General features: G+C 46.0%; 1 protein-coding gene across 10 annotated transcripts in view; it reads right to left on the bottom strand.

Annotated features, from left to right (window-relative positions):
- HOMER2 (homer scaffold protein 2) overlaps positions 1–26276 on the bottom strand; it is a 145884-nt gene that overhangs the window by 8759 nt on the left and 110849 nt on the right. For 4 of the 10 annotated variants that reach the window (XM_008968236.6, XM_008968237.5, XM_034939309.4 and 1 more), the window contains exons 4-9: positions 20718–20810; positions 15612–15751; positions 11224–11380; positions 8721–8831; positions 7732–7812; positions 5565–6484 (exon numbers count right to left, since the gene is read on the bottom strand). In XM_008968236.6, coding sequence (XP_008966484.3) covers positions 6296–6484; positions 7732–7812; positions 8721–8831; positions 11224–11380; positions 15612–15751; positions 20718–20810 — 771 coding nt within the window. In that variant the 3' untranslated portion in view covers positions 5565–6295. Of the gene's footprint in view, positions 1–1099; positions 3832–5564; positions 6485–7731; positions 7813–8720; positions 8832–11223; positions 11381–15611; positions 15752–20717; positions 20811–26276 lie in introns of those variants that run through there. The other 6 variants (XM_055098881.2, XM_034939310.4, XM_057299921.2 and 3 more) reach the window with 3 other exon arrangements.

Raw genomic sequence — 26276 nt, 5'->3', positions numbered from 1 at the left:
ACTGCACTCCAGCCTGGGGGCCAGGGTGGACCCCGTCTCAAAAAAAAAAAAAAAAAGAATTGGAAAGACCTGCATAAGCATGACAGCATAGGTAGCAACCATTAAAAAAAAAAAAAAAAAAAGTAACAGATAAACTTGACTAAAAGGTGTTTTTTTAAATGTCTAAACGTTTTTAAAAAGCCTGCAACTTTTTAAAATACGTGCAACTTAAAATTTTGTTTTACAATGTTTATGAAATAAACCTCTTAGAAATCAATGATACTGCTGAACACCTTAAAGGGTTACATTTTAACCAAAAAAATATTTTTTTTAGCTCTCTGTCCCCAGGGTAACTCCAGTGTTAAAGAGGAAGCAGTACACACTCACACACTGTGAGTGGGAGTATAATTGGGGCTGTCTTTCTGGAAGGCAATTTGAGGCAATACATATTACAAGTCCTAAAAATGTGCATTCTTTTTTATTGTTGCAACAGGATATGTTATGCTGCAGTTAACCAATTAACCCTGAAACCCCAGTGTTTAACACCTAAGGTTTATTTTTTTTATTCATGCTACACGTCCATGCAGGGTGGCAGGTGAGGGTAACATGAAGGGAGAAGGGGGCTGCTCCACATAGTCACTCAGGGATCCAGGCTTGACAGAGGCTCTGTCCCTGGGACATCAGCATTTGCTGAGGGAAGGGAAGGCAGACACTGCGGAACTGCTCATGGGCATTTCAGTGTCTGTCTGGAGCTTCATGTGTCACCTGTGCTCACATTTCATTGGCCAGAATTAGTCATAGGACCCTGAATGAGTACAAGGGGGATGGAGGGTGAAGTCCTGTATGCCTCAGAAGGAAAGGAGCCGCAGATAGGGAGGCGCATACTTTTGAGCCAGTGATAACTTCAGAAAATTACCCTAAGTCAATATTCTGAAAAGTTCGCAAGGATGTTAGAAGAACTTCATTATGTCCTTGACTACAACAGTAAAAAAATTGGAAACAACCTAAGTATCCAAGGTACAACCTACATAGAGGTTAAAAATAATGTAATTACATATTTACTGATATAGAAATCTATTCACAATATAGCGTTAAAAGAGATAAAAGTTATAAAACAGTATGTATAATATGATTATATTTCATGGAAAAAGTAATAAAACACACACAGATGCATAGAAAAAAGTCGGAAAAGATAAAAACTGAAATGTTAACAGTGGTTATAATCAGATAGTGTAATAACAGGTGATTGGTTTTTTTCCCACTCATCTGGAATTTCTTTAAAAAAAGTATTATATTATTTATGTACCAAGAAAGCATTTAAAAAGGGAAACAAAAAACAGTACTCTTGGGAGAGTTCACTTATCCACTCCACTCTTCTCATTAAACTCTTATATTTGATGCAAGGAATGTCTTCTTGCCTGTCACATCATAAGACGCTGCTCTCACAACTGACGTAAAGTCGGGACTTCCTATTAAAAGCAGTACACGAGGGTAAAAACAATAGCACAGCCTCACAGCTGTGAATCATCAGTCCTGCCCATCACTCGCCAGAACATGCACCACTTGGGACTCTGCAGTGGTTTATGGGCTCCTGCCAGGTGCCCTGGAGGTCTCTAGGGCCCAGGAGAACACTTTGCCGCAAGGCTCTGCACCGTCAAAGAGAGTAGGGCACTGAACAATTCCACTTCAAACAAAAGATCCACAAACTTCTGGTAAATGGATTCCAGAACATAGATCACCACCACCAGAAATAGAAAATAAAGTCTCCTCTTAGGTATACATATTTTTAATTAAAAACGCTTCCTGTTTCTCCCACTTCCCCTTTTGCTGTTTCTTCACATACACACACACACACACACACGTGTGCGCACACACACAGTCGTAAGTTCACTAGAACATTTCATCCAGCTCAAAATTCTTACCAAAGCCACCTTCCTGCCTGGGTAGTGTTTAAAGCCAAACTAGAAAACCCATATTCTTGAGATCGGTACATGGAAGAGGCATGTAAGTAACACACACTTCTAGACTAGACAGGAGTCCCTCTCCATGCCGAAACCCCCATCATCTCCAGAATATATACTGTTTCTTTGGGGAAGCCATGTACTCAGAAATTAGGGTCCTTTTAAAGCATGCATGTCATTTAAAAATATACATGGACATTGATCTTGCAAGCTTCTAGTTTGCAAGTGCTTCAAAATCTAGTGATGTCTCAAGGCAATGAAAGAATTTAGCTTCTAGAAGGATGAATGGAACAAACAATCCACTTCTGGATATTAGCAAAGACCAGTGGCTGCCTCTTTTGAGTGCCTGTGCTAAGTCACATCACGTCTGCCTTCTTCCCAAAGGTGCACCTGGCCACATGTGAGGTCCCACCATAACGTCCCCAGCGCGTCCTGTGGTTGGCTCTCATCCAAAATTGTCCCTGGTTTCTATAGAGAAGGAGACTTTTCTAAAGAAAAAGAGCCCTGTTAAAATAGGCAGAGCATGATGTTTCTGGGAGGCATATTCACTGTATTACGCTCCACCCTCTACTTGATGTTTTGCATCAAATGTAGTCCACAGCAGGCAGGCGCCTGCCCACCACCATGAAGGCTGTGCTCATGGAGCCTGCAGGCTGGAGACCAACTGCCCTCTGTGCACAGTCTTCCTGGGTGTTGATCAGGTCCCGTTCAAGCTGCTCCCACCGCTGAGCAAGGCTACTCCCTCCCCAGAAAGCCAGAAAGGAGTGCATCTCCAGGAAGGGGCGGGCAGCGGACAGGCCACCCCCAGCCAGAACTCTGTTTCCATTCCTGCGATCTCAGGGCCTCCCACTTGTTTTGAACATACTGCTCTGCCTCCACTAAAGCCATCAATAAAGAACTCAGGGTGTGTTTGTTTTCCATAGAACTGGCCTCACAGGCAGAGACATCATTTTAACCAACTTTCTTGGAAAGATTCCTGCAAAACCAGAATCATTCCAAAGTGGAACTTATCATTTATAACAAACATTCCTAAATGTCATTCGGATTCACGTTTTTGTAAACTGTCCTTTGCTGTGGACACATATTGAAATAATATAATTGTAATATGCTCTTATCAGGATATAAGAATTATTTTCTCTTGGCACCCATGGGTCACCAAAGGGACTAGAGTGGCATGTCTCAAAAGATACTGCATCAAGGTCCAGGAGACCTGGATGCAGAGTCCACGCTGCTGGTCACCGCTGGGTGACCCTGGGTGTGTCACTTTCTCTGTCTCTACTTCCCATCTGCAAAATGCAGGTGACAGTCTCTGCCCTGTTCTCTCACCCAATTAAAGTCTAATGTGATGGCAGGCAGGAGAGATGAAACTGAGGGGCCACACAAGTTCGAGGTCTTGTGTGGATACTGGTTCTCTTTCCCTCCAAGGCCTGACCATACTGTCCCAACCTGTTGCTCTGGTGGTTTTACATTCCCCGGGCGGCACTAGGAAGGCTTCCTCGCCACTCCCAACTTTAAAATGCATCCAGCTGGGTCTTGACTGGAATGAAAGGTTATTTTTAAAGGTCCTCTTGGTTAAAGGGTTCCAAGTTTTAGTTGATCTTTTTTAGACACCAGGTTTCATGGAGGCAGAAGGAAAGCTTATCAAGGTATAGCAGCCAGTCTTGGAAACATCAAAATCAGGAGACCTCAATTGCAAACTGAAAATGCAGTCCTGGCCCTGCAGCTTCCAGGCAGCACAAGCGGCTGCGATGCTCACGAGTGAATGGCTTACATTCTGCCTGAGTCTGGCGTAAGGTTATGACAACAGTACTGAGACTGGGCTGGATGTCAGAATAAACGAGGGCACGTCACACCAGCTCAAGGGAACACCGTCCAGGTTGCTCCAGGGCCACTATTTTAAAAGAAAGTAAATGAAAAGACACTAAGATCTTCAGAGAAAAGCAGAAGGAATGGAAAGTTCAGTGCTTTTGTAAAAGCTGTTGTGCTTTCACGGCCAAGCCCAACTTACCTTTCCCTTTAAGGGAGTCCTTACTACTCTTAGCTCCAGGGTTGCAACAGCTCTACAGCTGGACACACAGCAGGAGGAATCCAAGTTCCTCACCTGCTGCCCACAGGAGGCTCACCACAGTCTTCAGTGCTTGGTGAACTGGGATCATGGGTCTCGACTGCACAGCAGCCCACTGTGGAAATGGCTCTTCCAACATTTTCTACACCGCCACTTCTGGAGTTTTCTAAAGTCACTGCTATCAGAATGTACAAGTGGCTTCAGTAACTATTCTATGCATGTCACCTGAGCATTCTCTTGTCAGTCAAGCAGGCTCTTTCTAGATTCATAAGTCACCTGATAAAGGCAGAGGTCATCTGAAGACCCCAGTGGAAGGTGTTTGGAACCCAGTGTCCACTGCTCCCAGGCAGCCACACACCCAGCCTGCTGCTGGGCAGACCAGGCTGGCTTGAGAATCCCCTTATCCCGCTGCTGGGCCACAGGGCTGACTCATAGCCAGCTCGGCTCTCTGGTCTCCTGGTGCAGCCAGTAGGGAGCTGCTACCAACTGTCCTGAGAGCCGTCTGGAGCTCTGGGGAAAGGGAAGGGCCAGCAGCAGACTACCCCGAATCACAAAGATGGCTGGCCACGCTTTCCACTTCCTGTCTGCCAAAAGCCCTGTGTACTCAACCAAAGCCCCCACTCACCCTGCAGGAGCTCCTCTAAAAGTGCCTTGGTGCTCCAGATCCCCAGCCTTCCCTTCTATCCACATCCCAAACAAGACTCCCCAGCTCAGAGAGGCGTCTCCGTGAGGGGAAGGGAAGGAGAGCAGGAGGACTCATGTGTTCACCTTGGGGCCCAGGGCACCTGCGTGCGGACCCCATCTCCCTCCTTCCTCGGGTTGTTTGCTCATTAATCCAAATTCAGCAGGGAGAAAGTCTAACTGCGTCCATGGGAGAAAGTTTCTAGAAGGAGTAGTCCTCTTAGGTGGTTCTCAAAGGGGTGAGGGGGCACCAAAGCCTCCCCCCTGCTCAAGGCATTTAGAGATGTGTGGGGCCAGGGATTCAAGACATTATTGCCACACACGGGCAATCTCCCAGGGCAGGATGCCAACAGCACCCACAGGCCCGCTGGCCCCACTGAGCAGCTCTGTGAGAGAGGAGAGGTTTATGGCTGCAGTCCCTTCCCTAGGAGAAACTGAAAAAGGCAGGAGGCAGAGCTGGGTGGAACACCTCTGTCATGAGGGCCAAGGCTTGTCGGCTGAGCTGCTCTCTCCCCCCGAAATGCCTGTGATTTCTTCCCAGCTGTCCAGACCCATAAGACAATCCTACCCTAGGTACCAAGCCCTGGGCAGCCCCTATACCTGGAATCCCTGGGTCACCATTCCTAGGGGAGAAGGTGATTCAAGGGTCTGGAGAGCCCCAGGGGCAGAGCATCACGGATGGGCTCCAGGGGCCTGAGAACAGCTCCTGCTGCTTCCCCTTCTCCCTGCCTGCCCCAGGGCCACCTGAGCCCCAGCTTGGGTTTGACCAGACAGTGGTATTCATGTCTGATAACTACCCAGCACAGCAAAGATGGTGCATCATTCGACAGGGTCCCAGCTCTGCTGTGGGGTTTGATTAAAACACTAAATTCTGTGTACACATTTAATTGAACAAATATTTATTAAGCACCTACTTTGTGCCAGACATTGTGCTAGGCACCCTCACTGTGTGCTGTTCCCACAGCACAATCATCTGCTCAGAAATTAAAACCAAGAAAAGGAACACTGTTGCAACCATACAAACTGGGGGGCAGGGGGGCAGTAGCGTGGATGCAGGCAACTCCGGGCCAGAAAATGCACCCACCAGAAGCTTGTTTTCCATCTCTCAGAAAGTTTCCACTAAACAGTTGTTTTAAAGCCTCTCGATGTTGACAGAGAGGAATGTTGTTCTCTCTGTGCCCTCCGGGGCTGGTGCCTGGTGGACATTCAAATACTCTGAATGCTATTTGATAAAAGGAGCCTGATGGCTTGGTGTAAAGAATATCAATATTTGGATTACAAAATGCGTTTTTTTTCAGTTCATATGGTTGCAACAGCCCTTACGAAAGATATAAACATCCCTGCCCTGACTGCATAAATGTTGAAGGTAGACCTAGTTCTGGATTCCTGAGTCAGAATCTTCCAGTTGTCCACAACCTCACAAAAGGCCAGAGAAGCGAGAGGAGATTTCTATTCTGAAAAGGAGTGAGTGGACGGCACAACTGGTTTGGAAACACGACAAACTGCGCCTGCATTTACAGAAGCAATGCACACAGAAGAACGTCCTAGAGCTATCTGGTCTCGCACACACGCTTGGGACTCACAGGCGGGGCCTGGGCCTCGGCCAGCCCTAGTTATCGGTGCCCAGCTTGGAGAGCCCTCGGCGGAAGTCATGCAGGTCATCAATCTTCCCGTCCAGCACCTCCAGGAAGCTCTTCAACTCCACCTTCAGGTGGCGCTGTCGGTATTTGCTCTCCTCAATGTCTGTCTTTAAGGAACGCACTTTGTCTTCCAGGTTTTGATTGTCTCTCTCTGCCGCCTGGCCAAGCAAAAGGGAGAAGGGTCTAGAAAACTGAGTGACGAGAGTCATCCTTCAAAACCTGCTACAGCTGAACCAACCATTCTCCATCCAATCTGAGGGCCTGGGCCAGGGCTTAAGCTGCCTAGAGACATGCTACCCCAGCACACAAGCCTGTGACCAAGACATCAGAAGGGAAGCAGCAGGCACTTCAGTGACCTCCTCCTTTCCTGCCTGCTCTCCCACAGAGGGACCAACACCCAGCCTGAAAACCCAAGACCCAACAAAGCAGGCAGAACGCAGAGTCCTGCCTGAGGGAGACCTCACACAGGGCCCAGCAGGGAAAGTCTGAAATCCCCGTCTGAGTGGCTAGCAGAGACCACATTTCAGTTCCATCCTGAGAGACAGAACAGATGGGAGAGTGGCTCGTTCCCCTGGTCCCACAGAGAGGCGTGGCCTCCTCAGCCCCAGGACAGCCTCTGGCCCTCAGAGAGGAAGGACTGGCCATGCCAATGACTCAGGGACAGCCAGTCTGTGCACCCTCTGATGCTGTTACCATGGAGATGTTCTGTGGCGCTGGGCCCCACAAGCCTACAGAGGCACATCTAGGTAAATCACAAGCAGGTTCCCAAAGACAGGACAGCTGTGAGTCCTTAAATGAGCCATAAGCCTTTAACTCTTCATATCAAATAAGAGCTTTATGTTGAGGGAATAAACAGAGACTTTTCTGAACACGTGCTCAGGAACCAGTTACCAATTCCAGGGTCATATAACTACATGAAGCGCCGTGTGCGTATCAGAGGACCTGCGGGGAAGAGGCGCTCCGAGGTGGAGGAAGCCCTGAAAATCCTCATTTTAGTGATCAGAAATCTGAGGATAGGGAGGAAGGCCTGCCCAAGGTCAGTGCCCAAGGCCACTGGCAGGGGAGTGGCTGAAGTGGCCCCACACCCTGACCCTGGGCTCTGAGGCCACCCCCCCGCTCCTCACCCCCACCAGGGATCTGCAAGGAAACAGTCGTCTACACTGTGGTGATGCACAGGGGCCTTCACAGAACTTGAAAAACCAAAAGACAAACGTTGCTGAGTCTGCCCCGAGGGCAGGGGTGGATGCGGTGCCATCTGGCGTGCAGTTACTGCCAGCTTTTTGTGAATAGAAAATCTCTCCTTCAGCATTCTCAGTGTGAAAGTGATAGGAAGCAGGAAAATGAGTACCATGACATTTGTGCCTTCTCGTCTGAGCCAGGATGGCTGTGCCCCCAACCCACGTACCTCTAGCTTCTCAGAGACATATTCGCACTCTGACATGAGCTGAGGTATGATTTCACTTTGTTTTCGGAGATCTTTCAGCTCCTACATGAAAAAAATTTGAGACAGAACATGAAAGCAAGTCAGATAAAATATATTCTTGACAATCACCAATGTGTGCACGCTCGTGGAAGCAGCTTTGGGAACCTGTCCTGTTTGCATAGACAGTGATAGTGACCATGCGAATACTTCATCTCAGGGAATTTCAAGGGCGAAGTGTGTCACACGCCTTGTCACGTGAAGTCTGTACACACCACCACAAGGCAGATGTTTTTCCGATTTCTGTTTTATAAGTGGAGAAAGTGAGGCCTAGAGAGTTTGGTAACATGAGCACGGCCTCCAACATGTGTGCACTTAACTGTCTGCCCCCTAGAAAATAAATGACTGTAGGCCAGGCATGGTGGCAGTGAGTGCAGGTGGCTGGCGCCAGGAGCTGGGCTGCGGTGTGGTGGGCACGTGTGTGTGGTGCTCTCATGGCGTTTGACTATAGTCCCAGCTACACAGGAGGCTGAGGTGGGCGGAATGCTTCAGCCCAGTTCAAGACCAGCCTGGGCAACATAATGACTCCATCTTAAATAAAATAAATACATTTTAAATTTTTTTAAAAAATAAAATAAGTGGTTACATCATGGGTCTCTAGCGGCATTAATTTGGCAGCAAAACTCAACTTCTGAGGACAGATGACAAACACATCTGAGTGTCTTGTGAAATGTTCAGCTCCCTTGTGGATCTGCACGACCAGCTATAGAACAGGGGTAACAGGGAGGCGGCAGAGGTCATGGGGAGGCCTTTGCTCCAGCCTGTCTGCACCCTGCTGTGGCTCCCAGCTCTCTCTCTGTGCTGCTATCCAGGCAGCTGCCAGGGCCAGTCATAGGCCCCAAGACACCTGCTGTGTGCCACCCCGCAAGGCCAAGAGGACGCCAAGGGGCCCTGCTTGGAGCACCATTACTCACTGTCTCCTTTTCTCGGAGCTCTGCCTCCAGCTCCTCGATCCTCCTCTTCAGCTGCGTGTTCTTCTCCTTCTCTCTGTTGATCTCACTGCATTGTTCTTCCAGCTCATCAATCTTCAACACACACCACACAGGAAAGCAGGGATGCCAGCTTAACGTTAGTCATTAAGCAAGAGATCACCACAGCTATGCTTCTCTTTTCTTTTAAAATAAACCCTAAACTAATCCACTTATAAGATTTTCTTTGTGGCTATGAACAAACCCCATGCAGCTCCATCATGGGGCTGCCTGCGCCGCTTGCATGGGACCTGCTTTGCACATGATGCCTTACCAGAGGCATCTTACCAGCAGAGCCAAATAAATAATAAAGGCTGCCTTCAAGATGCTCTGGGCTTCTGGTTTCCTCTCATGGCCGTGAAGAAGTAGATTCAGATTTGCTTTAAGGATCCATCACAAGCAAGGGCCAAGTGTCCCCTGAATTGATCTGCTTTTCTCCAGAATGATTGTTACACCACTGTAATCACATCCTGCTTTATTCTGTTTCATCTCAAGGGTTTAAGCCAGCAGGGTAGAAAATCAAGCAACCTCATGGTACAGTGGCTGCTGAAAAGGGAAGCAACGACATTTCGAACATTATAAATCAAGGTGACCTTCCCCTGGGAATGCACGTGGAAGGGGCCTGGCCTGTGGGCCTCTTCCCCAAGGCTGAATGGCAAATCCCTACATCGCATCTTTCCCTTTCCAAGGCTGACCCCTCAAAACAGTTACCTGTGTGGAACAGGGGGGCAAGGGCCTGGCACTCTCACACTGCCATTGAATGCTGGGGGCCAAAATGTGTGTGCAGAGTGGACAGCAGGCGTGGACCCCACGTGCAACACAAAAGCACTGTAGTGAAGTCCCCCCGAACAGGCAGCAGCAGTCCTTGATATGAAAGGGCACCGAGGACACTTCCCAGAGGCAGCGTGCACCAAGCCTTGGGGTCCGAACTCCCAGCCCCTACTGCTGCTGGAAACCACACCAACTTCCGCCTCCAACCCTGGGAGGCAAGCTTGTGAGATGTCGACTCAGGGAGGTCGACACGCCTCCAAGGGAGCGAGTTGTGCGTGATGCTCTTCCTCCACTCCCCCCGCACTGCTGCTGGCTATCAGACTGAGACCAAAGTGAGAAACTCAGCTCTTTTCTTGAAAATGCAAGAAAGGGCAATCGATCCCTCTGGCAGGCAGATCTGCCAGGCCTCGGGTGGGAACGTGCAAAGTCAGCAATTGGCCTGGTGCCCAACCGTCAGCACCAAGATGAAAAAATGACACGAGACACTTTTATGTGGCATTAGCATGAAAGTAAGACAGTGTGACAGAGGGCTGGGATGCAGGGGCCCTCCAGGTCGGGCAGGGCAGGGCAAAAAAGGGGGTCAAGGGGGAGTGAACACCAATCTAAATGGGACCTGTCCCCCTAAAACCCTGCACTGACGGAGCATACTCCAAAGCCTGTGTGTTTCTAGTGGGAGGATTAACCACGATCAAAACAAGGTTAGCAGAGAAACCTCAAGACCTCAATGGGGGGTCTCTGGCCACCCCAAAAGCACCTTATGAACTAGAGTGTGACTAATGACAGGGAAGGTTACAGGTGCATTTTCTAACAAATCAAAATGCCAGGATGTCAAGGTCGGAGAGTAGAGGGCATACAACAGGTCAGCACCTGTTTACCCTCCTCACGCCTCAAACACCATAATCCTTTTCTCAACTCCAAATTTACATGTTTAGAAACAATAATGTGAATGGAAGCAGGACTTCCAAGCAGGCGCAACTCACCATCTCCCAAGTCTGTTTCTCACCTACCCTCTGGGTCCCCTTCCTCCACGGAGGGTCACTGAACCACAGAAATGCTGAGGGAGGGCACTCTGAGAGAGACAGGGCTGACACCTCCAGTTTATCTTCTCCTCAGTAAGAGGAATTATAAAACTTGGTTCAGAAAAGGTAACGAGTCTGGCCAGGCACAGTGGTTCACGCCTGTAATCCTGGCACTCCAGGAGGCTGAGGCGGGTGTATCACCTGAGGCCAGGAGTTTGAGACCAGCCTGGCCAACTTGGTGAAACCCTGTCTCTACTAAAAATACAAAAATTAGCCAGGCATGGTGGCAGGCGCCTCTAATCCCAGCTACTTCGGAGGCTGAGGCAAGAGAATCACTTGAACCTGGGAGACAGGAGGCTGCAGTGTGCTGAGATCGTGCCACTGCACTCCAGCCTGGGTGACACAGCAAGACTCCATCTCAAAAAAAAAAGAAAGAAAATAAAACCAGAAAAAGTAATGAGTCAATTATGTACGTGGTTAAATTCCTACTAAGAAAGGCAGGGAGGGGGAGGGACGTTCCCATGGGAGAGGCAGCAAGTCTTCCTCTGGCCATGGGGATAAGGACAAAGTTGGGGAGGGAGAAAAAGGGTTGTGGGTGCCCCCATCTCCCACTGCCCACACCAGCTGCCCTCGGGGCTCACTGCATCCACCGTACCCACCTTGTTGCGGAGCCGGTCATTCTCATCACGGCAGATGGAGAACTGCCTCTTCCACTGCTCCACACTGGCTGCCGACTCCTGCAGTGCTGTGGTCAGCCGGGCATTGCTCTCCCGAAGGGTCTGCAGCTCGATCTCCCACTTCTTCACGTTGGCTGCGCTGCAGGACAGGGACGGGCGGTGACGACAGGGTGGGTGCTGTCCCGTCTGGCTGCGCCTCCGCCCGCGTGGGGAAGGGGACTCCGCCATCCCTCAGCACACCCCTGGGGGGCCCACGCCCTCTCCCCACAGTGAGCTGGCAGGTGGGTCTGGCTGCCCTGATCCAGGGCCAGGAGGGACTGGCCCCTCTCTCTGGTGTGAACATGTCATCCTGTGGTCTATTTTCTTAAAGAATCACCTTAGAAGAGAACACAATTCTCGGGCCGGACGCAGTGGCTCATGCCTGTAATCCTAACACTTTGGGGGCCGAGGCGGGCGGATCACTAGGTCAAGAAATCGAGACCATCCTGGCCAACATGGTGAAAACCTGTCTCTACTAAAAATACAAAAAAATGGTGGCGGGCGCCTGTAGTCTCAGCTACTCAGGAGGCTGAGTCAGAAGAATCGCTTGAACCCAGGAGGTGGCGGTTGCAGTGAGCCAAGATCACGCCACTGCACTCCAGCCTGGCGACAGAGCGAGACTGCATCTCCAAAAAAAAAAAGAAAACACAATTCTTCACGAATGAAGAGACAAAGCTAGGCATGAGGGCTGCAGGGCGGGCAAGGCCCATCCCCTGCTCCTTACTGGCCCCCCTGCTTCCTCCTGAAAGGAGTTTCATGGGTGGACCGGGTGACCTTCAAGAATCGTATGAAAGCCATGGACGGACCTCCAGGATGCTGGGTTTAAACAAGCAAGAAGCCAACAGCTTGGCTCCGGGCAATAATGGTCCCACTGTAACCTGTGCCTCCTCAGAGCCTTTGAAGGAATCCAGATCTGAGGGCCTAGGGCTTGGAGACAGGAGAGAGTGACTGGGAATCAGTGCCCTGGGGGCACAACAGGGGTTCTGGAGGGAGCTCTGGCTGGCCCATATCCCCCCGGGGTGTGAGGAGACCAGGAATCTGAGGGACACCTCCGCTGTCACCACAAAGGCCTCATGTTTCATCTGATTCTACATGCTTGGTGAGGAGGACGTTTAAAACAAAACCCAACTGGAATCAGGTTCCCTCATTGTTCTCTTCTGACCCTCCTTCAATTTCCTTGCTAGGAGCCCACACATCTGTGGCGCTGAATGTGACTGGAGGTGACAGGGCAGAGCTGCACGTGACAAGCCCATGGGGAGGTTTCCGCCTGGCTAAGTCCTCTTTCTAAAGGCTCTTCCTAATTTTTTTAAGTAAATACAATGGTGCGTCTGAATAGATCTGTGTTATCTTTTATCCCACAACCTCAAGGACCTCGAGGACTTGGAAAATATGTACTTTCACTTTCAAACACCACTGACTGAAGAAATAATAAAATGTTATTATCTGGTGAATTCTAGAGTTGATGACTGACAATTTAAACTAATTTAGGGAAATAGCTTCCTGCCCATTCTTGTAGTAACTTGCTCATTAAACTCAGATTTGAAAACATTTATTTTTAGGGGCGAAACATTTTCACCCAGGCAGCCCACTGTGACTTAAACAACCAAAAACAGCTCTCAGTTGGGTGTGGTGGCTCACACCTATAATCCGAGCACTTTGGGAGGCCAAGAAGGGAGGATAACTTGATAAGCCCAGGAGTTTGAGACGAGCCTGGGCAACATAGCAAGAACTCATCTCTACAAAAATAAAAATAAAAATCAGCCAGGTGTGGTAGTGTGCACCTGTGGTCCCAGCTACTTGGGAGGCTGAGGCAGGGGGATCACTCGAGCCCAGGAGTTCAAGGCTGTAGTAAGCTATGATGACACCACTGCACTACAGCTGGGGTCACAGAGACTCTGCCTCAAAAAAAAAAAAAATAAATAAATAAATAAATAAAGCTCTCATAATTGTCTGATGAGTAAGAAAAGAGACTGGTCACAGTTCTGTCCTTTGAAGTACCTGACAAAGAGTCACAGTCCAAAGGCGGGGGGTTGGATCTAAGGGTCACATGTGCTTTCTGGAATTCCTAGGTCAGATCACAGCCGGGCCAGCTGAGTTGGAGAGCTGGGGGCCAACTCTGTGGCGGCTCTGGCTGTGGAAGGGGACAGGCTGCCTCTGGCAGGCTCCTGAAGAGACTGTGAGTGCAGCCTTGAGTGGAACACGGGCCGTGTGAGGTGATGGAAAGTTTACTAGCCATGTGACCTTGGGCAAGGAGTCACTTTGTCACTTGGAATTCAGTTTCCTCATCTGTAAAATAGGGGGAAGTTCAAAATGACAGCTTCTCTTATGGACCCAATGCTTGAGACCTCCCTAAATTCCTATGTTGAAACCCTACCCCTAATGTGATGGTCTTAGGAGGCAGGGAGGCGGGGAGGCGGGGGGGCGGGGGGGCGGGTGTTGAGAGGTAACTAGGATTAGGTGAGGGTGTGAGGATGGAATCCTTATGAATGGGATCCAGGTCTTTACAAGAGTCCTCAGAGAGCTCACCTTCTCTCCCCACCTGTGAAGACACAGGGAGAAGACTGTGGTCTATGAACCAGGAAGCAGGCCCTCACCAGACACCAAATCTGCCAGCGCCTTAATCTTGGACTTTCTAGCCTCCAGAACTGTGAGAAGTAAAGGTTTGTTGTTTAAGCCACCCAGTTCGTGGTATTTTGTTATAGCAGCCTGAGCTAAGACAGCTTCTAAGATGACACAGCTTTTTTTTTTTTTGAGACAGAGTCTTGCTCTGTCGACCGGCTGGAGTGCAGTGGCGTGATCTTGGCTCACTGCAACCTCCGCCTCCCGGGTTCAAGTAATTCTCCTGCCTCAGCCTCCTGAGTAGCTGGGATTACAGGCATGTACCACCGTGCCCGGCCAATTTTTGTATTTTTAGTAGAGATGGGGTTTCACCGTGTTGCCCAGGCTGGTCTCGAACTCCTGACCTCAAGTGATCCAGCCACCTAGGCCTCCCAAAGCATTGGGATTACAGGCATGTGCCACCACGCCCGGCCAATACAGATCTTAAATGGGCAACTCTGAGGAGGGGGGCTTCTCGGTCTGAGGGAAAGCCTGCTGAACCCCTACCCCTGGCCAGCAGAAAGCCCTGGGTGTGCTCATGGGACCGCCCTAAACCATGAAGCTCAGCCCAGCCTGTGGGGAATGCTCCACATTCTCAAGATACAAAATCGTAAGCACCGCTCATGCAGTAAATTAAAATCTTACTGATATCATTATGGGGATTGTGTTATATTTATAGATCAATTTAGGAGAAACTGATACTTTTAAAATATCAAGGCTTTTTGCCACTTCCCAACAGAATGGCTATTTATTAAACAATTATTTTATAAACCTTGAAATCATTTTAAAGTTTGCTTCACATAGATCTTGTATATTTAAGTTTATTTCTATGTAGTTTATGGTTCTAGTTCATACTGTAAAGGATCTCTTCTTCAAATATGTATTCCACATGACTTTTTTGTATATAGGTGACTGCGTTTTGTGTGATTTCATATTTTAATAGTTTATGTTTTCACATGCGTTTCTCAGATGTTCAAAATTCTTTTTTTTTTCTTTTTTTTGAGACAAGAGTCTCACTCTGTCATCCAAGCTGGAGTGTGGTGGTGCAATCTCAGCTCACTGCAGCCTCTGCCACCTCCCAGGCTCAAGCAATCCTCCCAACTGAGCCACCAGAGTAGCTGGGACTACAGGTAAACACCACCATAGCTGGCTAGTTTTTAAAATATTTTTTCTAGAGACAGGATTTCATCATGTTACCCAGGCTGGTCTCGAACTCCTAGGCTCAAGTGATCCACCTGCCTTGGCCTTCCAAAATGTTGGGATTACAGGCAGGAGCCACCATGCCTGGCCAAGAGTCAATGTTATAGATAAATAAATGATAAATTTACCTCCTCAAAAACAAAACAAAGCACAAGCACAGGGGTGCATTCACACACACACACCCTCTCTCCACACATGTACACTCACACAATCACACACACTCTAATACACACACTCTGACACTACCACACTCATGCACATTTGCCCTCTCTCCACACATTTACATACTCACAATCTCTCTCACACACACACACTTTCTATTTCCCACACACACACAAATGGATGCTGATGTGGTTGGCCAGAGCAGGGCCATGAAGCCAGCTGGCCTTCCTTTCACCAGGAGACAAGAGTGGATGCTCCAAGCAGGTCCCAGTTTTCTCTCCCAATTTCCTAAAACCCTGTCCAGCAAGAAAGGCTTCTAGGGAAGTGCTGAAGGTGGAGAAAATAGGATCTGGACTTTAAAACAGCCTTACCTCTGTGTCAAGGCAATCTTCAGCTTGTCATTCTCAGACTTCAGGTGTGTGTTGGCTGGACCGGCGTGAGAGGCCTTTTCATCGTCCGTCCCATTGACACTGGATGCCTGAGTAGAAGATGGGGTTTCACACCCAGATTCCTGGCCAAAGTGAATTATCTTCACACGTTATTGCTTGTCTGCACATCGGCAGCAAGTTAGGCATAATAAGAAACTTTACGAGTGTGGACGAACCAACTCATCCAACCAGAGTGCAGCAAAGACTAACAAGTTTTTTTTTTTTTTAAACAAACAAACAAAAAAGAAAACAAAACCTAACAAGGACTATCATGACCAAAGAAAAAGGCACTGAAGAGACCATGTGGAGTTCATAAAGTCTGTGTGCTTTACTGACAAGGGAACACCTGGGCCAGCGCTCAGAGCCTTTTTACTTACGCCTTATGGAGAAACCCAGCAAACTTGGGAGACCTGGTCTCCTGAAATACCACAGGGCAGAAGCCACAAGGGAGGAGGGACTCTCAGAAACAAGGAATGAAAAAGCACATATTAGAAAAGGAGACAACTTCAATATCTTGGGGCTATGGAGAGTTACATCAACACATTCATTAAAGAGACAAGAACCAGGTCCTGTTGTTTCCTGGCTCCCTTACTACTTAGTGCTGTTATGAATATGTTCAAGTGTTTTCCGTAAGTCATACCACTTAGAGGTGAAATCTCATCTGGTGCTAGATAAGACCTAAGAAAGATCTTATTTAGCCTCAAATAAGTACATGGGCAAAGGAAGAAACTAGAAGAGAATGGTGTATAAATCCAAGTTTCAATTTCTGAATTTCAAAAAAAAATGCCATAAACAAAATTAAAATGAGACAAAAACCCAGGGGGTGGGGAGGGGATGGGAATATATGCAGCAGTACATATGAAAAACAAAATGTTGGCTGGGTGCAGTGGCTCACACCTGTAATCCCAGCACTTTGGGAGGCTGAGGCGGGCAGATCACCTGAGGCCAGGAGTTTGACACCAGCCTGGCCAACATAGCGAAACCCTGTCTCTACTAAAAATACAAAAGTTAGCCAGGCGTGGTGGCATGCACCTGTAATCACAGCTGCTCGGGAGGCTGAGGCAGGACCCGGGAGGCGGAGGTTGCAGTGAGCTGAGATCGTGCCACTGCACTCCAGCCTGGGCAACAAGAGGGAAACTCCATCTCAAAATAAAAAAAAGGAAAAAAAAATATTAGTATCTTTCCTATATTGACAAGCTCTTAGAGTCCTCATCTTTTAGAGCTACATGCTGAAATATTTATGGATGAAATGAAACATCTGGGATTTGCTTTAAAATATGGGGGGGGAGGGAATGAGTAGGTGCACAGACTAAACAATTGGTCATAATTTCCTAACTGTTAAAGCTGACCTATGGGTACAGGAAGGTCCATTATACAATTATGCCTAGATTTGCATATGTTCAAATTTTTTTGTGTTTAAAAATAAAGCTCTTGAAAATCAATACCACAAAAGATGAACACCTTAACTTAAAAAGGGGTAGGTAATTGATATTCACAAAAGAAGAGAAGCATACAATCGATAAACATAAAAATATTTAATCTCACTAGTAAAGAAGTACAAAATGAAGTCCAGGTGTGGTGGCTCACACCTGTAATCCCAGCACTTTGGGAGGCCAAGGTAGGCAGATCACTTGAGGTCAAGAGTTCAAGACCAGCCTGGCCAATATGGTGAAACCCTGCCTCTACTAAAATTACAAAAATTAGCCAGACGTGGTGGCAGGCACCTGTAATCCCAGCTAATGGGGAAGCTGAGGCAGGAGGATCCCTTGAACCTGGGTGGCAGAGGTTGCAGTGAGCGGAGATCATGCCACTGCACTCCAGCCTAGATGACACAGCGAGACTCTGTCTCAAAGACAGAAGATAGAAGATGAGAGAGAGAGAGAGAGAGAGAAAGAGAAAGGAAAGAAAGAAAAGAAAACAAAAGAAAAAAAAGAGAAGAGAAAAGAAAAGAAAGACTTTTCATCTGTCAAATTAACAAAGTTTTGCTGATGAGGGTGTGGGAAGAAAGAGCCTTATTCACTGCAGGTGGGAGTTAGAATGGTATATTTCTGCAGGCTAAGTTTGTGGTATGCATCACAAGCTTTAAGAACATCCATACCTTTAACCCAATATCTCCATTTCAAGAAGTTATGCAGAAACCACCAAATGCACAAAGACATGCAAGAACATTCATCACAGTGTTATTTATATTAGTGAAATTTTAGAAATGCAGATGTCCCAAATTATAGGTTAACCAAATAAGCTGTGATACCAACACTAGAATGCTGTCCAGTCATTAAAACAGTTTTGAAAAGGAATAATCATGACATAAAGTTAAAAGGTATAATATAAAATATATCCTGGAAAACTATGTTAGAAAGATACACACCAAAACACTAATAAAATATCTTCAAGTGGTGAGAAGGTAGACGATTTTTATTTCCTTCTTTATAGTATGGTATATTTTTCCTTTATACAATAAACATGTATTGCATTTATAGTCACAAAACAGCCCCACATTAAGTGTTTTTGTAATTAGGCTGCTTAAAAATCCAACTATTTTGAAAACTTAATCAAAGTGTTCATACTCTAAGAGATTCAGGAAACCAAGTAATTGTGTGATTACTAATTTTAAAAAACATACAAGGGCCGGGTGCAGTGGCTCACACCTGTTATCCCAGCACTATGGGAGGCCGAGGCAGGCAGATCGCCTGATATCAGAAGTTTGAGATCAGCCTGAGCCAACATGGTGAAACCCCATCTCTACTAAAAATACAAAAAAATTAGCCAGGTGTGGTGGCGCACGCTTGTAATCCCAGCTAGAGAGGCTGAGGCAGGTGAATCCCTTGAACTTGGGAGGCAGAGGTTGCAGTGAGCAGAGGTTGCAGCAAGCTGAGATCGCGCCACTGCACTCCAGCCTGGGCAACAGATTGAGTCTCTGTTTTAAAAACAAAAACAAAAATAGTCTTTCTCTCTCTTTTTTTTTTAATAGAGATGGGGTTTCGCCATATTCCCAGGCTGGTCTCGAACTCATGAGCTCAGGTGATCCACTGGCCTCGGCTTCCCAAAGTGCTGAGATTACAGGTGTGAGCCACTGTACCCAGCCTTAAAAAAATACATACAATAACCTCTATACCTGGGGAACTATCAGGAAGGATAAATACTGCTAAAGATTAGAAACAAAAAGTCATTCCTAAATAATACATATACGTTAAATAACATCTTATTAGGTATACATGTATTTTTAAGGTTTAAAATACTTAGCTTATGCCTGTAGTCCCAGCTACCTGGGAGGCCAAGGCAGGAGGACTACTCGAGCCCAGGGGCAGCACAGCAAGACCCCGTCTCAAATAAATATACTTTTGAGAAGGGGTAAATATTAAAACAAAATCTTATCTGGAGAAATTCAGATATTAAACTTAAATATATCACTGTACTATGCGGTATTCTGAAAAAGATAGTATATTAGAAACTTTCTAGACCATGGACAATTTCAGATGCTGAATTTCATAGGTCCTCAGAGATTAATCAAGTAATTAGCATACAAAATTAATGGTATCACTTAATCATATTAAAGATTATTTAGAAAGATTCAGGAAAGTTCCTGTCTACCTGAAATCGAATTCACATGCATTTCCATAGGTCCATGTGGGCATATTTTATATGATGAGGCCAGAACAAGGTATTGCGAAGACAACTCAAGGCAGACATAGGTTCTGCCTTTGTGAAACATCCTGAGCCACACCAAATCTCCTGTCCCAAGGGTCGGCCACAGCACTGACAAACCCAGGGTCCCTGTCAGCATTCTCTCCCTTCCTCTCTGAGCATCGACATATTGGGCTTACTCCCTCCTGGGGCTCAGCAATGCTGGAATTTCTCCCTCCCTGTCTTCTTTGCTGGCTCCCATTTCATAACTGGGCCTATTTCCTAGGGCTCCAGCATCTGCCCTCCTCTCTCCACTGCTTCTTTGTGCACCCGAGGCTGCAGCTACTGCCCCTGTGAGGCTGATGGTCAAGTCTAGAGCATCGATCTTGACTGCTCAAGTTGCCCAGGCCTCCTGGTTCTCTTCCTGCACCCTGTCCTCATTTGCAACCCCCTCCCCGGGCTTCCCTGGCCCAGCTATTCTCTCCTTCACAGCCCCCTCGACAATCTTTCTGCCCTCAGTCCCTCCCTGCCTGCCTTACCATCTGCAAGCAAGCCAACCCTCTCAGGTGAAATCCAATTCAACAGTCACAACACACTTCCAACGTCCACCAACTACTCAAGAATAATTAAACAAATAGCTAATAAATAATAAACTACCCAGTAATGAAGAATTCTAGGTCTTCACAGTATCTCCAAGCACATCCCCACGCCTCCCACAGCACACCTCAGCTGCCACCAGGCAGACTCCTGGCTATCTTGCTAGTATATCACACTTACTCCTGCCCCTAAGTCTTCTCTCCTGAAGTCTCCCTTTCCCTGGCTTTCTACATATAACCCTGTCACTAGGTCGACTTCCCCCACCACCACATATACTAATCTAGACATCAGGAAAGTCGGTGTGTTGATTTCAGATTAAAATAGGTCCTTTTCAGTCAATCATCACACTTTAGACAGTCTACTGAATTCCTGGCCAAGCCAGATCTCCTCTGTTAAGACAGAGCTGTTGGAATAACATCTTCCACCTGACCTCTGTTAAAACCGGAGATGAACACAAGGGCTGTCTGACATCAAGTCTCTCTCTTGTGGGCACAAGGTACCCTACACAGAAACTCACCTCCCAGCACAGGCAGGAGACATGCTGCCTCGCCTCTGGCATTTAAACACAGTGACCACAGAATGTCTCTCCTGGGCCAGGATGTGTATTAACTCAAATCACATCAACCATTTTCTGTCAGAAATACAGTACCACATCCTAAAAAATTCAAGAGTCTCATAAAAACATGTCACTGTGATCAGGCTAATAGTTGAAAAAGCCTTCAAAATGACCTATTGTCAAAATTCCCTATTTCTGGCCAGAAGTGACAAGGAACAAAGAGTCCCTATCACCAACCCCACTGGGATTTACTTCATAGACTAAAGTCTTACTTGGGAATGATTACTTGAGGTCTCGATTTTCTCTTGCGTCTTGTCTTTGGCTATCTTGGCAGCTTCTTTCACCTCCTGGAATTTCTCTGCAAACTGAACATGAAGAATAGTTATTAAGGCTTTTATTAACCTCACTCATGGCTGGTATTCAGAACCCACCTTTATTTATTTTGCATCCATTTTAGGCCCATACATTCTGTATAAATCCAGAAGAATTTTATTTGCTATTAAATGAATATAAGGATGTATATTCCAGTAAACAGCACTGGGCAAGGTCAGTTCTGAACCCATATCTAAGCTACTGAAGCTAGTTTGATGATGATGTATTAAAAACAAACTAATACAAAAATGGCAAATGAAATTTGGCTATACCACAAAAGAAATCCACGGAAAACTTCATAATCCATACCGAAAAGATCCAAAACCTCTTAGTGTCATTTTTTTCTAGATGAATACTAAGTATTTAGGAGTGAAATGTCTTGATGCTTATAGTTTAAAGTACTTCAAAAACAATAAAAGAGATGAAGAAATGTGGTAAAATGTTAACAACTGTTAAATCTAGGTGATGTGTATATGGGTGTTCATTATACTATGCCCTCCACTTTTTATTAATATCTTAATAGTTCCATAATAAAACAATTCTTCAAGTCCTGGGACAATCATATCACCCATTAGCTTATTGCCACTGACAAGGTGGCCAATTTTAATTAGCAAATTCATTGTTTGAACAGAGAATAGCCTGTGATAATGGTGGTATTACAAAGTAAGAGCTAAACATGGTTGCAGACAAAACAAAAACTAGCAAGTTGCAAGGCTACCAACAATTCTGCAGGTTTTATTGAGAACTCATTTATTTCTGAGCACAGGCTATCCTCTGAGTATCTTCACAATGCCGACAACAGCGGTCTACTTTAGGAAACCTTGCCAGATAACAGATGTAGGTGAACCCAGCACCCTAGGGTAAGCAGTAAAGGTCAGTCTTTCTGTCCTGGCCTGTGTTGCAGGCCCTGTCAGTAAAGCCACAGCTGGGGAGGCTTCCTATTTAACTATTGCAATGCTGGCAGAGGAAAATCACATTACCTGTTGCTTAAAACACGAGGTCCAGCAGGGATGCACAAAGCCTCCCTCACCTTTTCTTTTTGGGGACCTCTTAAGGAAAAACATCATTATCATGAACTCCTTTGTGGCAGGGTCCACATCTTTCCTCTCTGCACCCTCCTCCCACACCTGGCAGAAAGCAGGGACAGTACAAATAAGTTTGTTCAGTGAATGAACGAGTTTTAGGCTTGCACAGCCCTGTCCACTTTAGGAAAAAAAAAATCATGTAAAAGACTTGGTTCTGGTCTTCAAAGGAGCTCCAAGTGTATCTAACAAAAAGATTTTGTTTACATTCAAACATGTGAGAATCAAAAAGAAAATTTCAGACAGTAAGCTTAAAATATAATGAGATAGGATAAGCCCTATGATATGGTTTGGCTGTGTCCCCGAGCTTTGGCAGGATCCCCATGCTGTGTGCAGTCTACAGACTTGGTGACCTGCATCCCAGCAGCTCCAGCTGTGACTAGGAGGGGCCAAGGGACAGCTCGGGCCATGGCTTCAAAGGGTGCAAGCCCAAAGCCTTGGCAGCTTCCACATGGTGTTGGGCCTGCAGGTACACAGAAGTCAAGAATTGAGGTTTGGGAACCTCTGCCTAGATTTCAGAGGATGTATGGAAACGTGTGGATGTCCAGGCAGAAGTTTGCTGTAGGGGTGGGGCTCTCATGGAGAACTCTGCTAGGGCAGTGCAGAAGGGAAATGTGGGGTCGAAGTCCCCCACAGAGTCCCTACTGGGGCACTGTCTAGTGGAGCTGTGAGAAGAGGGCCACCATCCTCCAGACCCCAGAATGGTAGATCAACTGACAGTTTGCACCATGTGCCTGGATAAAGCCACAGACATTCAATGCCAGCCCGTGAAAGCAGCCAGGAGGGAGCCTGTACCCTGCAAAGCCACAGGGGCAGAGCTGCCCAAGACCATGGGAGCCCACCTCTTGCATCAGTGTGACCTGGATGTGAGACATGGATTAAAAGGAGATCATTTTGCAACTTTAAGATTTGACTGCCCTGCTGGATTTTGGACTTGCATGGGGCCTGTAGCCCCTTTGTTTTGTCAATTTCTCCCATTTGGAATAGGTGTATTTACCCAATGCCTCTACCCCCATTGTACCTAGGAAGTAACTTGTTTTTTATTTTACTGGCTCATAGGCAGAAGGGACTTGCCTTGTCTCAGATGAGACCGGACTGTGGGCTTTTGAGTTAATGCTGAAATGAGTTAAGACCTTGGGAGACTGTTGGGAAGGCATGACTGGTTTTGAAATGTGATGACATGAGATTTGGGAGGGGATGGAAAGATATGGTTTGGCTCTGTGTCCCCAACCAAATCTCATCTTGAATTGTAACTCCCACAATTCCCACATGTCATGGGAAGAACCTGGTGGGAGTAACTGAATCATCGGGGCGGGTCTCTCCTGTGCTCTTCTTATGATAGTGAATAAGTCTCAGGAGATCTGATGGTTTTAAAAATGAGAGTTTCCTCCCATAAGCTCTTTTCTCTCATCTCCTGCCATGTGAGACATGCTCTTCACCTTCTGCCATGATTGTGAGGCCTTCCCAGCCACGTGGAACTGTAAGTCCAATAAGCCTGTTTCTTTTGTAAATTGCCCAGTCTTGAGTATATCTTCATCAGCAGCGTGAAAATGGACTAATATACCCTATCAGATACATTTTAAATAAATAATCATTTTTAAAGGTGTGGTATTAGTAGATGCATGATGGAACAGAACAAACAGGTGAGAAATGGGCCTCAACTTTTATACAAAAAATTAGCTTATGACTAAGGGGGAAACAGAAATTAATGAGGAAGATTATTCAACATATAATTGAGATAACTTTAGTAAACTGAGAGAAATGAATTTAAATCCCACAAACCTGTAGCATGATAAATTATTGATGAGTTAAAGGGGCAAGAAAAAGAAAATCAAACTTTAAAAAATAAGGATGCTTCTGAAGAAAAAAAAATTCTGGATGCAAACAGAACTGAGCATGTATCAAGCTTCTGCTTGAGAGGTGGGTGGATAATTTTCTAAACTTGGAAGAAATTTCTTAAAACCCACAAAAGTGACAGACTTCACTACATAATAATTTAAAGCTTTTGAATATAAAAGGAAAAAAAAAAACTAAACCAGAAGGGAAACAACAGCCTTGGGAAAATATCTATAGCTAAGCTAGTACAACAGAAAAAGGGCTATTTTCTTTAGTATGGCAAGAGTTTGTACAAACTGAAAAGTATGACAAGCCCAGTAAATAAATGGCAAAATTCAGGAATAAAAAATGCAATAATAACTTATAGAAAACACCATTCAGCCTTGTTGGAAATGTAAATCAAAATAACGAGGTATCATTGTTTGCCTGTGAAATGAGCAAACACTAAAGACAATTAGATTCCCTGTGCTGGCAAGATATTTCTGGTAGTGTTGTGTATTGGTGCAGCCCCACTGAGAAACTATTTGGAAATATGTCTTGTTAGTGAAAAAAACATTCATACCTACTGACCCAGTGATACTGCTTCTGGGAAACCATTCTGCCAAAATAATTGAGAATATGGGGGGGAAAAAGGCCCTCAATACCAAGATGTTAATTCCAGCATTGTCTACAAAAATGGAACACTGGAAACAACCAAGTGGGCCCTAGGAGAATGATAGAGAGAAACTTCCTCTCAAAGCCTCCAACTAGCAGAAGAAAACTGCCAGTCATGAGAGCCGCCTAGTAATTGTCCTTTGGTGAAAAATTGCCTCCCTCCAAGTCTTGCATTTTCTAATATTTCCCCCTTATTCTTAAAAAAATATATATATATGCTTGTAAATTTGGAAAATACAATTTAGAAAAAAATATTTTTTTTCATATGATTGTTGGCTGCATGTATGTCTTCTTTTGAAAAGTGTCTGTTCATGTCCTTTGCCCACTTTTTAATGGTTTTTTTATTGTTGTTGTTGTAAATTTAAGTTCCTTATAGATGCTGGATATTAGACCTTTGCCAGATGCACAGTTTGCAAAAATGTTCCCCCATTCTGTAGGTTGTCTGTTTATTCTTTTGATAGTCTCTTTTGCTGTACAGAAGCTCTTTAGGTTAATTAGATCCCATTTGTCACTTATAAGTAGGAGCTAAATGATGAGAACACATGGACATATAGAGAAGAACAACACACACAGAAGCCTATTGGAGGGTGGAGGGTGGAGGATAGGAGGAGGGAGATGATCTGGAAAAATATATTTTTTAACTTTTAAGTTACATAAGTTATATATATCACTTATTTATTTTATATATATATATATATATATATATATATATTTTTTTTTTTTTTTTCCCTTTTGAGACTGAATCTTGCTGTATCTCCCAGGCTGGAGTGCAGTGGTACGATCTTGGCTCACTGCAACGTCCACCTCCCGGGCTCAGGTGATTCTCCTGCCTCAGCCTCCTACTGAGTAGCTGGGATTACAGGCATGCGCCACCAAGCCCGGCTAATTTTGTATTTTTAGTAGAGACGGGGCTTCACCATGTTGGCCAGGCTAGTCTCAAACTCCTGACCTCAGGTGATTCGCCTGTCTTGGCCTCCCAAAGTGCTAGGATTAGAGGCATGAGCCACTGCGCTCAGCTATATATATATATATTTAGACCTACGGTCCCATTGAGGTAGGAGGCAGGACTCAACTCTGGACTAGACGGAAGACTGGTTAATGGGCTCACCAGAGCCATGACAGTTTACTCATTCCCTGGCAATGACCTAGAAGTTACCACACTTTTTTTGGAAATGTTTGAATAACCTGCCCCTTAATTTGCATGTAATTAAAAGTAGGTATAAATGCGACCACAGAACTGCCGCATAGCTGCTCCTCTCGACACACTGCCTACAGGGTAGCCCTGATCTGCAGGAGCAGCCACAGGGCTGTAACACTGCCACCTCAATAAAGCTGTTTTCTTCTACCAGCAACTCACCCCATAATTCCCTCCCGGGCAAAGCCAAGAACCTTCCCAGGTGGAGCCCCAATTTATGAGCTCCCCTGCCCTGCAACACCATCATCCAAGATAAGAACAAACCACATAATCTTCTGATATTTTTCTGTCTGTATATATGCATTCATTACCTACATTTCTTTTAAAATAGATTATATATCTCATTTTATGGCCTCTTTTGAAATAAACAATATGATATTAATACTTCCATGCAATTACATGATTTTCTACTAAACATCTTTTTTTTTTTTTTTTTTTTGAGACAGAGTCTCACTCTGTCACCCAGGCTGGAGTGCAGTGGCGTGATCTTGCTCACTGCAACCTCTGCCTCCCGGGTTCAAGTGATTATCCTGTTGCAGCCTCCCAAGTAGCTGGGATTACAGACGCCTGCCACCACACCTGGCTAATTTTTGTATTTTTAGAGGAGACAGGGTTTCACAATGTTGGCCAGGCTGGTCTCGAACTCTTGACCTCAGGTGATCCACCCGCCTGGGTCTCCCAAAATGCTCCGA

This window comes from Pan paniscus, chromosome 16 (assembly GCF_029289425.2).
Source record: "Pan paniscus chromosome 16, NHGRI_mPanPan1-v2.0_pri, whole genome shotgun sequence".
In the NCBI taxonomy this organism is placed as follows: Eukaryota; Metazoa; Chordata; class Mammalia; order Primates; family Hominidae; genus Pan; species Pan paniscus.
This window is presented reverse-complemented; position numbering and strand designations above follow the sequence as displayed.